The 15,546-nt window shown below is 45.5% G+C and overlaps 2 protein-coding genes across 5 annotated transcripts in view; both read left to right on the top strand.

The window, feature by feature from the left end:
* DNAJC11 (DnaJ heat shock protein family (Hsp40) member C11) overlaps nt 1–15,546 on the top strand; it is a 73,014-nt gene that overhangs the window by 22,788 nt on the left and 34,680 nt on the right. For 3 of the 4 annotated variants that reach the window (XM_025377021.1, XM_025377005.1, XM_025377015.1), the window contains exons 3-4: nt 993–1,066; nt 12,656–12,757. In XM_025377021.1, the coding sequence (XP_025232806.1) occupies nt 993–1,066; nt 12,656–12,757 (176 nt within the window). The remainder of the gene's footprint in view (nt 1–992; nt 1,067–12,655; nt 12,758–15,546) is intronic. The other variant, XM_025377028.1, reaches the window with a different exon arrangement.
* LOC112619172 (NADH dehydrogenase [ubiquinone] 1 beta subcomplex subunit 6-like) lies at nt 13,549–14,077 on the top strand. Its single transcript, XM_025377076.1, has 2 exons — nt 13,549–13,753; nt 13,835–14,077. Exons 1-2 carry the CDS (start codon nt 13,574–13,576, stop codon nt 13,958–13,960), a joined length of 306 nt encoding a protein of 101 aa, XP_025232861.1. The 5' UTR covers nt 13,549–13,573; the 3' UTR covers nt 13,961–14,077.

The raw sequence follows: 15,546 nt of genomic DNA, 5'->3' as shown, positions 1-15,546 counted from the left end.
TGACCATTGGCCTTGCTGACATTTGAGTTCAGTTGGAATATCATTTGAACAGCCCTCACCCTTAACCGAGAAATTCTTTTCTGATGTACTTTGGGTGATGTGGCCAACAAAATGGTAAGAGGTGTTTTTGTCTTTTAAAATTATTTACAAATAAAGAGGAGAGGTGCACAAAAGAAATGTAGCCTGTCTTTGGAGTTAATAGGACTCTGTAGAGTAAGTAACAAATCAGCTTTTTCTAGTATCCAAACCTGTTTCTACTTTTATAGCAAGCTTCTTTAGAATCTGGAAACCCACTCTTTCAAGTCAGTGTACTTTTATACACCATGGCAGAAATTTACCAAATTATTTTTAAAACAACTTTCGTGTCCTTTTGCAATGCAGGAGCTAGTGTCACTTCCTGCATGGTACACCTTGTACACCTTGTACCTGTACCTTCCAATCAAGAGTAACTTGGACACTGGGAAAATCTGACTTTTCTCATTTGTAGCCACCTTTAAACATATCCTACATTAGCCGGGTGCAGTGGCTCACACCTGTAATCCCAACACTATGCAAGGCCAAGGCAAGAGAATCATTTGAGGCCAGGAATTCAAGATCAGTCTAGGCAACATAGTGAGACCCCATCTCTACAAAAAATAAATTAACTGGGCATGTGTGCACACACCTGTAATCCCAGCTGCTTGGGAAGCTGGAGCAGGAGGATTAGTTAAGCCCAGGAATTCAAGGCTGCAGTGAGCTATGATCTTACCACTGCACTTCAGCCAGGACAACAGAGAAGGACCGTGTCAGTCAGTAAGTCAATAAACAAATCCTAGGTTGAATCAAAAAAGCAGTTAGGAGGAAAGATGCGTAGAAAATGAAAGGGGTCTCTAGGAAGATTGTGATCAGACAGGGAGAACAGGAGATGGGCTTACCTAATGACATCAGTATTCTCAGAAAGGACTGAAGGTGAATTTTATATTTTATAAACATGTTTAATTTTTAATTTGCAGTGCTTAGTGACCCCCAAACCAGGGCCATCTATGATATATATGGGAAGAGAGGACTGGAAATGGAAGGATGGGAGGTAAGAGAAACTGCGTCTGGTGTCCCAGAAAAGTCATTAAACAGCTACAAAACATCTCCCCAAAACCCTGCAATCCATAATAATGCCTTTGGGAATATTTGAAGACATCAGAGCCCCCTTCCTTGCCCTGTATTTTAGTTTTAGAGGTTGAGTTCCGGACTTGGCTTTGCCACTTTGTAACTCTGACCTTGGGCCAGCCACTCATCTGACTTGTCCTTCGTTTCCTAACCTGTCAAGTAAAACGGAAGAGGGATGGACTGGACCAGTAATTTTTAACCCAGGTGTGGCGGGGAGCAAGTGGAGCTGGCGGTTGATGGGAGACAGTTTCTTCAAGGGTGCAGCTCTGACTCCACATACACTCCCTTCCACCCTCCACAGTTCTGTGCCTCTCTCTCCACCTCAGTTCTGAATAATGGCAGTGAGGAAATATTTCAGATGGGAGTATGTTATGCATGTGAGCAAAATGGAGGCAGAGCTGCCGGGGTTGCATTGCCTATAATGACCCTTTCAATTCTCATGTATTATAATATTCAAGCTTTGTCAAATGTGATGAGTGAAACAAAATATATAGCAGATGTGTCGCCCTGGGCAGCCATGCTGTGGGAGAACAGTCACTAAAATTCAGACAATTTGTTTACTTTCACACTGCCACTGACTAGCAGTAGAGCCTTGGGCAAGTAATTGGGTTGCTAGTGCTAACATGTTACTATCTGAAAAATGAATATGAAGATTCGTTGTGAAACTCTAAGTTGCTGCAGGAATATATAGGTATCCTTTAAAAACTTGGTTCTGACCCAGGCAAAGTGGCTCACACCTGTAATCCTAACACTTTGGGGAGCCAGGCTGGGAGGATCGCATGAGGCCGAGTTTGAGACCAGCCTGAGAAAAAACATAGCAAGACCCTGTCTCTACAAAACATTTTTTAAAAAAATTAAGCGAGCTTGGTGGTGCACACCTGTATTCGCAGCTACTCAGGAGGCTGAGATGGGAGAATCACTTCAGCACAGGAGGTTGAGGCTGCAGTGAGCTATGATCACGCCACTGCACTCCAACGTGGGCAACAGAGTGAGACCTTGTCTCAAAAAAGGAAAGAAAGAAGCTTGGTTCTGATGCCCAAGAAATTTGCTAGTCTGTTAATAACATGGAATTGACCTGCATTGAGTTATATTTTCACCATCATGTAAGATTTCCCTTGAAGTTCCTTCGATGTTTTGTTTTGTTTTGTTTTGTTTGTTAGTTTGTTTTTGAGACAGAGTTTTGCTCTTGTTGCCCAGACTGGAGTGCAGTGGCACGATCCCGGCTTACCACTACCTCCGCCTCCTAGGTTCAAGCAATTCTCCTGCCTCAGCCTTCCTGAGTAGCTGGGATTACAGGCATGCGCCACCACGCCTGGCTAATTTTGTATTTTTAGTAGAGACAGGGTTTCTCCATGTTGGTCAGGCTGGTCTCAAACGCCTGACCTCAGATGACCCGCCCGCCTCAGCCTCTCAAAGTGCTGGGATTACAGGCGTGAGCCACCACGCCCGGCCAAAGTTCATTCAATGTTTAATCTCAAGCATGTGTGCCTGTCTCTTCCAGTTCTAGCATCAAAGCCTTGTAAAGGCCTTCAGATGAGGAGTGGAAGAGAAGCAAAAGAGGATCCTATTTCCTTTCCCATCTTTCCACTACTGCTTCATATTGGTGGCTTGTGGGCCATATTCCACTAATAGCCTTTTTTGGTGGGGGGGTGGGGGGTGAGAGAGAGAGAGAGCGTGCACACGAGAGACAGTGCGCGCGTGCTGTGTTGCCCAGGCTGCAGTGCGTTGGTGCCATCACGGCTCACTGCAGCCTTGACCTCCTGGGCTCAAGTGAGTCTCCCACCTCAGCCTTCCAAGTAGCTGCGACTGCAGGCACACACCACCATGCCTAGCTAATTTTTTTATTTTTTGTAGAGGTGGGGTCTTGCTATGTTGCCCAGGCTGGTCTCAAATTCCTACCCTCAAGCTACCCTCCCACCTCAGCCTCCCAAAGCGCTGGGATTACAGGTGTGAGCCACCATGCCCAGCTTGTTGCCATTTTTTGATTGCCTCACACAGTGAATTCTGGTTGCTAACATTTCAACCCTGGGAGGTTCTGCATCATAATTCAGTCTTCTGTCTTTTCTTGAAACATCTGGTAACACTGAGTCTGAGGAGCCCTTGCCCTTCAGATGGGACTGGACTGTCCAATTTGTGCCAGTCCCCACCACTCCCCCTTGTGTTACGTCTGGCTCTTCTCATCTGCGTGTCCTCCTGGCTCCAGTGGGCAGTTGGTACTTGGCCTCTGGCTTGAAGGGAATAGCAGTGCTTCCTGTCGCCTTGGTTCATTGCAGCTAGGTATTAAGCCAAACAACTTAGCATTTTCTCATCCAAAAAGGAAAATAGATTTCTGTTGTATTTATTCAATTTCCCCCTCACTCTTTATACACTCCTTAAAGCTTCTTTGTATTTTTAAGATGTGGGGTTGGCTACAATTTTTCTTTTTTTTCTTTTTTTCTTTTTTTGAGACGGAGTCTAGTGCTGTTGCCCAGGCTGGAGTGCAGTGGCACAACCTCGGCTCACTGCAACCTCGGCCTCCTGGGTTCAAGTGATTCTTCTGCCTCAGCCTCCTGAGTAGCTGGGATTACAGGTGCCCACCACCACACCCAGCTAATTTTTGTATTTTTTTTAGTAGAGTCAGGGTTTCACTGTGTTGGCCAGGCTGGTCTCGAACTCCTGACCTCATGATCTGCCCACCTCGGCCTCCCAAAGTGCTGGGATTACAAACGTGAGCCACCACTCCCGGCCTATAGTTTTTCAAGTCAGCAGTTGGAGTCACTGAAAAGCTGTAGGACTCCATTACATATTCCCTCTTCAAAGACTAGGTTTTTAGTCCCCAGCAGCATTATCCCAATCAGTGGAGCCGTGGGGTCTGCTGGTAAAATATTGTGTGGTTTCCTCTTATCAAACCAGATTATCTTCCCATTAGAAACAAAGCAAATCCACACACAAATGGTGGTTATACAAATATGTAGGGCTGGGTGCAGTGGCTCACACCTGTAATTCCAGCACTTTCAAAGACTGACACAGGAGGATCACTTGAGCTCAGGAGTTCGAGACCAGCTGGAGTAACACAGTGAGATCGCATCTCTACAAGCAATAAAAAATAAAAAAATTTACCAGGCATGGTGGCGTGTGCCTGTAATCCTGCTTCTTGGGAGGCTGAGGTGGGAGGATCACTTGAGCCTAAGGAGGTCAGGGTTGCAGTGAGCCATGATCACACCACTGCACTCCAGCCTGAGTGGCAGTGAGACTGTGTCTCAAAAAATAAAAAATGAAATAAAAAAAAAATATGTGCACAGTTGTGGGTGGCAAGTGGTTAAACATTATTTTCATATTTTTTTAGTAAACTAAGCAAGTCAGGTTCTCATGGATCAGAATTGGCTTTTTTTTCATATTGATACTAAGCTTTTGCTGCAAGATAAAAATGCCTTCAAAGAAAACTAAATGAAGATACCTCCCCAGATATTTGCTCAGAGATGTATTAGTGTTTAACATACAATAGGAAAATTGGACCCATTATTCATATTACACAGAAAGTCTCATTGAACTCAAGCAAATTTTATGAAGCTGGCATCAACATTCCTTCAAGGAATTCCTACAGCTGGATGGATTGTTCCATATGACGATTCTCTCACTGCAGTAATAGCTTTCACTCTAGGGAGGAAGCTGTATTCCCTTCATGCTGTTGCTGATATTTTTAGACTATTAAACTCTTCAGTTGCTGAAGGGTATCCATTTACCACATATTTATTAGGCTACCATATGGGTACTCAGTGAACGGTGAAGGGCATTGATTGTTGGTATCGTGAGTGTCTGAGACGCCTTTAATCCAAAGATCTCAAAGCACTCCACCAACTAGAAATCACTCCCCAGCCCATTGGAGCTTCTTTAGAATGTACAGAATACTAGCCCAGTTGTTAGTCATTAGGTAAATTTTCAGTCTTTTTTTTTTTTTTTTTTTGAGACAGAGTCTCACTCTGTCACCCAGGCTAGAGTGTAGTGGCGTGAGCGTGGCTTACTGCAGTGTTGACCTCCCAGCTCAGGCCATCCTCCCACCTCAGTCTCCCAGGTAGCTGAGACTACAGGCATGCATCACCACGCCCTGCTACTTTTTTTTATTATTATTATTTTTTGAGACGGAGTCTCACTGTGTTGCCCAGGCTGAGTGTAGTGGCATGATCTTGGCTCACTGCAACCTCTGCCTCCAGGGTTCAAGTGCCTCTCCTGCCTCAGCCTCCCGAGTAGCTGGAATTACAGGTGCGCACCACTATGCCCAGCTAATTTTTTTGTTTTTGTTTTTGTTTTGTTTTTGTTTTTTTTGGTTTGGTTTTTTCTGAGATGGAGTCTTGCTCTGTCGACCAGGCTGGAGTGCAGTGGCGCGATCTCAGCTTACTGCAACCTCTGCCTCCCTGGTTCACGCCGTTCTCCTGCGTCAGCCTCCCAAGCAGCTGGGACTACAGGCGCCCGCCACCACACCCGGCTAATTTTTTGTATTTTTAGTAGAGACGTGGTTTCACCATGTTAGCCAGGATGGTTTCGATCTCCTGACCTCGTGATCCACCCGCCTTGGCCTCTCAAAGTGCTAAGATTACAGGCGTGAGCCACCGCGCCCGGCCTAATTTTTGTATTTTTGGTAGAGATGGGGTTTCACCATGTTGGCTAGACTGGTCTCAAACTCCTGACCTCAGGTGGTCCTCCTGCCTTGGCCTTCCAAAGTGCTGGGATTACAAATGTGAGCCACCGTGCCCAGCACCCCCCCTTTTTTTTTTTTTTTTTTTAAGGCTTCTAGAGACTCTTATTCTTTGGGAGGATTCCCAAGGAATGAGATGTAACCATTCCCAACTTAAAAAACCAGCCATACTATTTACTTATCAAGATTGGTTAGTGATGTTTGTGCAGATACCCACATTGAAAACAAAATTAGCCATGTTTTCAGAATGGCAAAAATCTAACCTTGAACTGTGAATGCTTTGACAGTGTTGATTCTAGTAATGGCTGGCAACTGCCATGGAAACCACGTAACTCATCTCCTGCAGATGTCATTTTCAGATGTTGTATTACATCCGAGTTGCATCCTTTGGCCCTGATCATCTGCAGTTTGGTTTTTGTCCGCAGTCCTTTACATTATTTATATTTTACTTCCCTGTCTCTGACATCGGTTTTATAGTATATGAGAAAGGCAGCCTGTATTAAAAGCAATAATATGGTCAAGATCTTGAAAAACCAGCAAAGGTTTAGAACTGTCACAGAGCAGAAGATGACTAAGGACATCCACCTCATGTCTAAATGCAACGTGGAATCTTGGATTGGATCCTGGAACAGAAAAAGGATGTTCGTAGAAAATCTAGTGAAATCTGAACCCTAGGTTTAATTAGTAGAAATGTACTAATGTTGGTTTTTGAGATTTGACAGATCTTCCATGGTTATATAAGGTGCTAACATTGGGGGAACCTGGGTGTAGGCTATACTAGAACTTTCTGTACTGTTGTTATAGCGTTTCTAAATAATTTTCTAAAAATATCCCAGAATAAAAAGTTTACTAGATAGAACCAGATGACACTTTTCAAATGATGTCGCTTAACCCTCCTCACTTTATAGCAGGGAAACTGAAGCTTAGAGAAGGACTTGCCTGAGGTTTCCCAGGAGGTTTAAGGTCCTGTCTGTCCTCCTTCCATGATGCCACCCAGCTTTTGGAGATCTCCTCATTCGTTTCATCAATAAAGTCAGTCTTCTTGGTGGTTGTTTTTTTGTTGTAGAGATGGGGTCTCACTATGTTGCCCAGGTTGGTCTAGAATTCCTGGGCTCAGTCGGTTTTCTTTTCTTTTTTTTTTTTTTTTTTGAGATGGAGTTTCGCTCTTTTGCCCAGGCTGGAGTGAAGTGGTGCGATCTCCGTTCACTGCAACCTCCGCCTCCTGGGTTCAAGCGATTCTCCTGCCTCAGCCTCCCAAGTAGCTGGGACTATAGGCACCTGCCACCACACCCGGCTAAATTTTGCATTTTTCGTGGAGACAGGGTTTTGCCATGTTGGCCAGGCTGGTCTCAAACACGTGACCTCAGGTGAGCCACTGCACCTGGCCACTCAGTTTTCTGACTAGCATAGGGATAGACCTAGTAGGTGAATGGTTCAGTGAACAGCAGTTGTCTGGATTCACAAGCTGCATGTGATACACTCTGTCCATGAGAAACACTGAAAATGTCTGGTATTTATCAACCGTCATGCAGCTTCAGATGCTGTGTTCCCAGATGCCTCTGTCTGTAAGGGTTGCTGATAAGGAGGAGAGCAGCTCACAGCTGGCTTAGTCCTGTTCCCCTTTCCGGCATCATGTATTCTGTTTAAAGGAAGGTATAAATAGTCAAGGCTGGCAGAGGCCTGTGGGAGCTGAGAATGAAGTGCCCTGCCCTGCTAAGTGTCCTCACCGCTCCAGAAAGGCTGGCCATTTTGACTTTGCTGTTAGCTCAGATTATGCACCAACTATTTGCAAAACTTGTGTAAAATATGACTCAAAATGGAATGATCTGCCCCCTTTGGATTATTTGCCTTTGTAATTCCTCACAGAATGTAACAGAGAGAAAGTAATTTTCAACTGTTCAGTCTTTAAAGATTAAACAGCTAAAATTCCTGAAAATGAATCTTTTCCTGCTGCAGCCTTTGTGAAGCCTCACACTTTCCAGGTTTTTTTTTTTTTTCCTACAGGGTTTGAGTCCAGGATTTTAATTATCAGCAGCTTACAAATCTGTTTCTGAAAAAAATAGTAGTATATGGGCATATTCATGGGTCTGCTTATGTCACTGATTAAAGTTATGGCAAATCAAACTTTTGCTAAATTTGCATTTTTAAAAACTAATATCCTGTTGAATAGAACACTCAATTATAAAATTTCTATTCAGGCCGGGCGCGGTGGCTCATGCCTGTAATCCCAGCACTTTGGGAAGTCGAGCCGAGTGGATCACTTGAGGTCAGGAGTTCAAGACCAGCCTGGCCAACATGGTGAAACGTCATCTCTACTAAAGATGAAAAAATTAGCTGGGTATGGTGGCACAAGCCTGTTGTCCCAGCTACTCAGGAGGCTGAGGCAGGAGAATTGCTTAAACCCAGGAAGCGGAAATTGCAGTAAGCTGAGATCGCACCACTGCACTCCAGCCTGGGTGACAAAGCAAGACTGTCTCAAAAAAATAAAATATTAAAATAAAATAAAATCTTGCCAGGCACGGTGGCTCATGCCTGTAATCCCAGCACTTTGGGAGGCCGAGACAGGCGGACCACGAAGTCAGGAAACCATCCTGGCTTATACCGTGAAACCCCGGCTCTACTAAAAATACAAAAAAATTAGCCGGGTGTTTTGGCGGACGCCTGTAGTCCTAGCTACTCAGGAGGCTGAGGCAGGAGAATGGCGTGAACCCGGGCGTCGGAGCTTACAGTGAGCCGAGGTTGCGCCACTGCACACCAGCCTGGGTGACACAGCGCGAGACTCCGTCTCAAAAAAAAAAAAAAAAAAAAAAAAAAGGCCAGGCACGGTGGTTCACACCTGTAATTCTAGCACTTTGGGAGGCCAAGGTGGGTGGATCATGAGGTCAGGAGATCGAGGCCATCCTGGCTAATACGGTGAAACCCCATCTCTACTAAAAAAAAAAATACAAAAAATTAGCCGGGCGTGGTGGTGGGCGCCTGTAGTCCCAGCTACTCGGGAGGCTGAGGCAGGAGAATGTCAGGCACCCGGGAGGCGCAGTGAGCCGAGATCGCACCACTACACTCCAGTCTGGGTGACAGATCGAGACTCTGTCTTAAATAAATAAATAAATAAATAAATAAATAGAGCGAGACTCCGTCTCAAAGAAATAAATAAAATAGGCCGGGCGCGGTGGCTCAAGCCTGTAATCCCAGCACTTTGGGAGGCCGAGGCGGGTGGATCACGAGGTCAGGAGATCGAGACTATCCTGGCTAACATGGTGAAACCCCGTCTCTACTAAAAATACAAAAAACTAGCCGGGCGTGGGGGCGGGCGCCTGTAGTCTCAGCTACTTGGGAGGCTGAGGCGGGAGAATGGCGTGAACCCGGGAGGCGGAGCTTGCAGTGAGCCAAGATCACGCCACTGCACTCCAGCCTGGGAGCACAGCGAGACTCCGTCTCAAAAAAAAAAAAAGAAATAAATAAAATAAAATCTCTTTATCCATATTGGAACATCCTGCATCCTCTGGGCTATGTAGAGGAACTGTCTCCATTCAGACAGCCTCACACTTAGGCCTCCTTGTCCTTGGTGATGGGTCACCATCTGCTGGGTCCAGAGCAACTGGCTGCACCACTAGGTCCACTGAATTGGGCTGTAAAGTCATGAATAATTTTTAAAGTATTTTGAAACATTTTTTTCTGGATCTTCAAACTTACATGGAATGGTTGATTACCTACATTTCCCTGAAGCTCTTTTATTTTTATTTTCTTTTGCTTCAGGGAGGGACTGACATGAGATTGAGAAGATATTGGAAACTTTGAAAAACTGCACCTTGCTTTTGTCTGTGTCAGGACGGGTGGCATTGGAAAGTGAGAGTGCTGTAGATAGGTGATGCGCCCTCAGTGATTCTAAGCCTGGGCAGCAGGAATGCACCTTGTTCACAAAATAGAACCCAGAATATCCTTGCAAGGTCACAGAGCAATCACTGTCGTGCCACTTAGGACCTTTAGTTTGTTCTTGGATGATTTTAACAATCTTTTTATTTTAAAGCTTCCTTAAAAAGAACCACTTCCCCCCTTTTTAGTAATTTTTTAATTATATTGAGTTATTAGAGAAGAAAATGTTTTCACTATTATTATTTAATGTTTAAAGTAGTGGACAAGTTCCTAGGATTTTTCTAGATGAGTTTTTGTGGGGGTTTATTACTATTATTTGTTGAAAAATAAAATCAAGTTTCACAAAGCCTGTAATATCTTATTTATATCGAATGTGTGTGTGTGCACGTGCACACGCGCACATACGTAGGTACATACACATGCATAGAGAATTTTTAGGAAGTGATATAAAAAAAATTGAGTGTGAGCCTGTGAGAAGAGGGAATATGGTTAAGGGGAATCACGTACTTTTTATTTCCTATCCTTCTGTTCTATTGATTTTTTGCTATAAGCTTGTATTTTTAAAAATAATTTTTTGAAACTTGAAATTTCCAAGGAAACATTTTCTCACATCACATCTTTTTAGATAGTCTGTGAGCAGCATCTCAAGACTCCCCTGTGTTTCTCCCACTGATGGGCAAATCTGCTTTCTCATACACCCCTGCCCCTGCCCCAGCCATCTGATAACTTTGGTAGTGATAGAAAAAGAGTAGGCCGGGCGCGGTGGCTCACGCCTGTAATCCCAGCACTTTGGGAGGCCGAGGCGGGTGGATCACGAGGTCAGGAGATCGAGACCATCCTGGCTAACATGGTGAAACCCCGTCTCTACTAAAAATACAAAAAACTAGCCGGGTGTGGTGGCGGGCGCCTGTAGTCCCAGCTACTCGGAGGCTGAGGCGGGAGAATGGCGTGAACCCGGGAGGCGGAGCTTGCAGTGAGCCAAGATCGCGCCACTGCACTCCAGCCTGGGCGACACGGCGAGACTCCGTCTCAAAAAAAAAAAAAAGAAAAAGAGTAGCCACTTTTTCTGTCCTGTTCCCACACTGTGTGTTTCTCACCAGTGCACACAATTTCACACCATAAACGGGACCCTTAGAAATCGTGCAGTGCAGGCCGGGCACGGTGGCTCATGCCTGTAATCCCAGCACTTTCGGAGGCCGAAGTGGGTGGATCACAAGGTCAGGAGATCGAGACCATCCTGGCTAGCATGATGAAATCCCGTCTCTACTAAAAATACAAAAAATTAGCCGGGTGTGGTGGCGGGTGCCTGTAACCAGCTACTCGGGAGGCTGAGGCAGGAGAATGGCGTGATCCCAGGAGGCGGAGCTTGCAGTGAGCCGAGATCGTACCACCGCACTCCAGCCTGGGCAACAAAGCGAGACTCCGTCTCAAAAAAAAAAAAACAACAGAAATCGTGCAGTGCAGTTGCCTCTTTCACAGATGAAAGACTGCCCTTTCCACTTCTTTGAAATCTCGACTGGGTGGTCTTCCTTTCATGACAAGCTAAGAAAGGCTGAACTGGAATTGGAATGCTGTATTTTCTTTTTTCTTTTTTTTCAAGACGGAGTTTCTTGCTCTTGTTGCCCGGGCTGGAGTGCAATGGCGTGATCTTGGCTCACTGCAACCTCCGACTCCTGGGTTCAAGTGATTCTCCTGCCTAAGCCTTCCGAGTAGCTGGGATTACAGGCACCCGCCACCACGCCTGGCTAATGTTTTGTATTTTTAGTAGAGACGGTTTCACCACATTGGCCAGGCTGGTCTCAAACTCCTGACCTCAGGTGATCCACCCACCTCGGCCTCCCAAAGGTATTCCACACCAGACCTGGAATACCTTTTCTTTTTTTTTTCCTTTTTTTTTTTTTTTTTTTGAGACAGAGTCTTGCTCTGTTGCCCAGGCTGGAGTGCAGTGGCATGATCTCAGTTCACTGCAGCATCCACCTCCTGGGTTCAAGCAATTTTCCTGCCTCAGCCTCCCAGGTAGCTGGGATTACAGGCACCTGCCACCATACCTGGCTAATTTTTGTATTTTTAGTAGAGATGGGGTTTCGCTATGTTGGCCAGGTTGGTCTCTAACTCCTGAACTGAGGTGATCCGCTCACCTCGGCCTCCCAAAGTGCTGGGATTACAGGTGTGAGCCACCGCGCCAGGCCGGAATACCTTATTTTCTCAGATTCGACATCACTGTGCATCCCTGAGTTTAACGAGGTCTGCTGCGTGGTACCTGAGTATTGTTACACCAGCCTACAACTGACAGCCCAGATTCTAAGGTTCATATACTATTGTAAGAAGAAGAGTTCCATGATTCTGAAAACACTCAGAGCCGCCAGACATGGTGGCTCATGCCTGCAATCCCAGCACTTTGGGAGGCTGATGTGGGAGGATCCTTTGAGGCCAAGAGTTTGAGGCCAACCTGGGCAACATAGCAAGACCCCGTCTCTACAGCAACAGAATAAAAACACCCAGACCCAACAGCTCGAGATCCTTGGTCCAAGAAGCTCAAAAGGAGTCTTTAGCGATTGTCCCAGACCACTAGGGAGAGCCAGCTTGCCTTCGTCCTAATATTTAACATTTGTTATCTGAGATTCATTAGGAAATTTACACTATGAAATTTAAGGTGACATTTTCCTTGTAAGATTTCTGCAGACTTAGAGATAAGTTGCTAAAATAAAGAATGTTTAAGTCACTCTGGAGAGCTGAGTGAAAGCTCATTTCAACCTTGGGAAGGGCCAGGAGGGCAGTGAGCTCTGCCTCACCCAGGCCTGAGCCATCGGATGGCAGAAGTCACGGTTTGGGGTACTTCCTGGGGAAAGGCCATGGCTGGACCCCAGGCAGCATGCACACACCAAAATCAATGACTGCAGTTCTTTGTGTACGTTTCCCTTACCTCCTGGGTCCTCAGCTGTCTTCCCATCTTGATTCTGCACATAGGTTGTGGAAAGGAGGAGAACCCCAGCTGAAATTCGAGAGGAGTTTGAGCGGCTGCAGAGAGAGAGGGAAGAGAGGAGACTGCAGCAGCGAACCAATCCCAAGGTAAGCCAGGGGCCAGGTTTCATGAGGACACCTCATGAAAAGGCCTCATACCTAGAAGCCAGATCTGAAATAATGAGGTGCTGGTGGATTGTTAAAGTAAAAACATACAAGCTGGTGGGACAAAATTTGGCTTATGTCAAAGTCATATCTTTCTGGAAACACCTCCCTAGCAGCCATCAGCCACGCTGCTGCTCATCTCCAGGAGATGAATGTTTTATACCATGTGGAGGGAAGACAAAACCAGTCCCCCGTTTTTTCCAGAAGTCAGGGAGTTTTGCCAAGCAGATATACAGGCCAGTCATTAAAGCCGTTTCCTCCGACTGTGCTGCCCAAGTCCTTGACGCTGGAAATCAGAGGACAGTGGCAGGGCAGAGGACAGCCACCTAATCACCTAAGCGTTGAGGCAGCAGAAGTCCTTGCTTACCCATTAGGATATGGAGAGCCAAAAAATGCAGAGGGCTCAGGGCATGTCTGTGTTGCCTTGAGCAGAGGGCCCTGCTCACATCACCCCAGGGCATTGGTGCCATGACCACCGGTCAGTGGGTTGTTTGAGCAGCATCAGTGTCCCAGATCACCGATGGAGTTTAAGTCTTTTAACCCAGTGACACTACTTAGTCTGAGTTACTTTTCAATGCTAAGTATGCTCTCTTTTTCCTTTCAATTTGCTGGGGAGATTGTTTTGCCCAGCTCTGTGGCAAATAGGATAGCTTGGTCACTTTGAGATTCCAGTTGTACTGAATGGCTAATGAAACATGGCCCGGTGTACTATTCAGCTGTGTTTAAAAAGAGGGCTCAGGCCTTGGTACCAGCGGAGACATGACGGGGTATACTCCAGATGAGAAACTGCGGCTGCAACAGCTGCGAGAGCTGAGAAGGCGATGGCTGAAGGACCAGGAGCTGAGCCCTCGGGAGCTGGTGCTGCCCCCACAGAAGATGTGGCCTATGGAGAAATTCTGGAATAAGTTTTTGGAGAATAAATCCCCTTGGAGGAGAACGGTCCATGGGGTATACCAAAAGGGTATCTTTATTTTCACTCATATACTTGTACCTGCCTGGATTATTCATTATTACCTGAAGTATCATGTGTCTGAAAAACCATATGGCATAGTTGAAAAGAAGGCCGGAATATTCCCTGGTGATACAATTCTGGAGACTGGAGAAGTAATTCCACCGATGAAAGAATTTCCTGATCAATATCATTAAAGATTATGTAAAAACTTTAAAAGGCTTATGAGCCTAAATTTGTTCCTATATTACCATATTTACTGAATTTTCTGGAAAAGTAACTTTAATAAAGTTTAATCTCAGAAAAAAAAAAAAGAGGGCTCAGTGGCCAGACCCTATCATTGTGGCCAGGATGGCCTGGCAGAGAGCCTGTATCTGTCATGATAAGGAGCTGGGAGCCCCCCCGTCTTCCATCAGCCTCTTCTCCCATGATCTGTGTCAAATCAACATTGTTGGAAGGAGAGCGGAAGCCATACAAAGTTATAAGAAGGATTATTATTTTCTTTAAACCTTGTAAAGGAAAAGAACAGGCCGGGTGCAGGGGCTCACTCCTATAATCCCAGCACTTTGGGAGGCAGAGGCGGGCAGATCACCTGAGGTCGGGAGTTTGAGACCAGCCTGGGCAATATGGTAAAACCCCATCTCTACTAAAAATACAATAAAAATTAGCCGGGCCTGGTGGTACATGACCACCAGCCTCCCGAGTAATTTCAGCTACTTGGGAGGCTGAGGCAGGAGAATCGCTTGAACCAGGGAGGCAGAGGTTGTAGTGAGCCAAGATCATGCCACTGCACTCCAGCCTGGACAACAGAGTGAGACTGTGTCTCAAAAAAATAAAAAAGAAAAGAAAGGAAAAGAACAAATGCTGGCTTAAACTGGGATGCATAGTAAGATAAACCTCTGATGAAATACATTCTAGAAAGCAGTTTTTTTTAAGACCCATATGGTATTTAAATGGACCATATATCCAGAACATGTCCATCTATTTGAATCCCACATTTCAAAGTATATTTGACCAGATAAAATTATGGATGGGAATGAAGCTTTTGTATCATCCATTATCATGTATAATCAATAAATGTTTTAATTCTCTTGGAAAAAAATGTATATTTGAAAATGGTAACACCTCCACTCCCATCTACTCACTCTCCCCTCAACAGGTGAGGTCCTCAGAAGTGCAGGGTTACCTTTTGGTCAGATGGAAGCAGAGAATCAAAACCCTGAGTGAACCGAGTCGGGGAGTTTGGGATAATTGGGGGAGTTGAAAATCTCCGAGGTGCCCTGAGCTGTGCTAATGATTCCTGCTTGGATCTCCCAGCCAGGTGCCCGCGGGAGGTCCAGTTTGGAAGGTCTGTGTTGGCAGGTGGAGGTGGGGTCAGGGTGCCTGGCAGGAGCAGGCTGTTCCTTTGGCGTTTTTGCTGTTCTGGCTGGAGGTTTGCTGTGTTAGGAGCAGTGAAAGGGAAAGAGAACCTCACTATCATCCTGCATCCGTGTCCTATGATCAAATCGGCCATCTGGGGGTGTGTGACAGTTGCTTATTAGGACTCTGCAAATGTGTCTGCAGGCCATGTTTCTGTGGAAAGAGGGAGCGCAGCTGTGACCATCTCACACAGACATGCAAGTGATTTTTAAAATGTCCTATACTTTGCTACTTCCATAAAACTGCTTCCAAATAAATCAAACATTTTCTAATCAGAAATCTTGAGCGATAACCAGATGTTGGCTGTCCAGCATTTTAAGGAGAGGATTTGAGGTAGATCTTTCATTCCATTTCTGACAGGTTT

Source organism: Theropithecus gelada, chromosome 1 (assembly GCF_003255815.1).
Source record: "Theropithecus gelada isolate Dixy chromosome 1, Tgel_1.0, whole genome shotgun sequence".
Taxonomy (NCBI): Eukaryota; Metazoa; Chordata; class Mammalia; order Primates; family Cercopithecidae; genus Theropithecus; species Theropithecus gelada.
The sequence above is the reverse complement of the archived record's forward strand: the minus strand, read 5'-3'. Positions and strand labels throughout refer to the sequence as shown.

Bases quoted from the DNA above. Each gene is read 5' to 3' on its own strand.
- LOC112619172 (XM_025377076.1), top strand. From the start codon at position 13,574: ATGACGGGGTATACTCCAGATGAGAAACTGCGGCTGCAACAGCTGCGA. The intron at 13,754-13,834 runs GTCCATGGGGTA...TATTACCTGAAG, and splicing joins AATCCCCTTGGAGGAGAACG to TATCATGTGTCTGAAAAACC.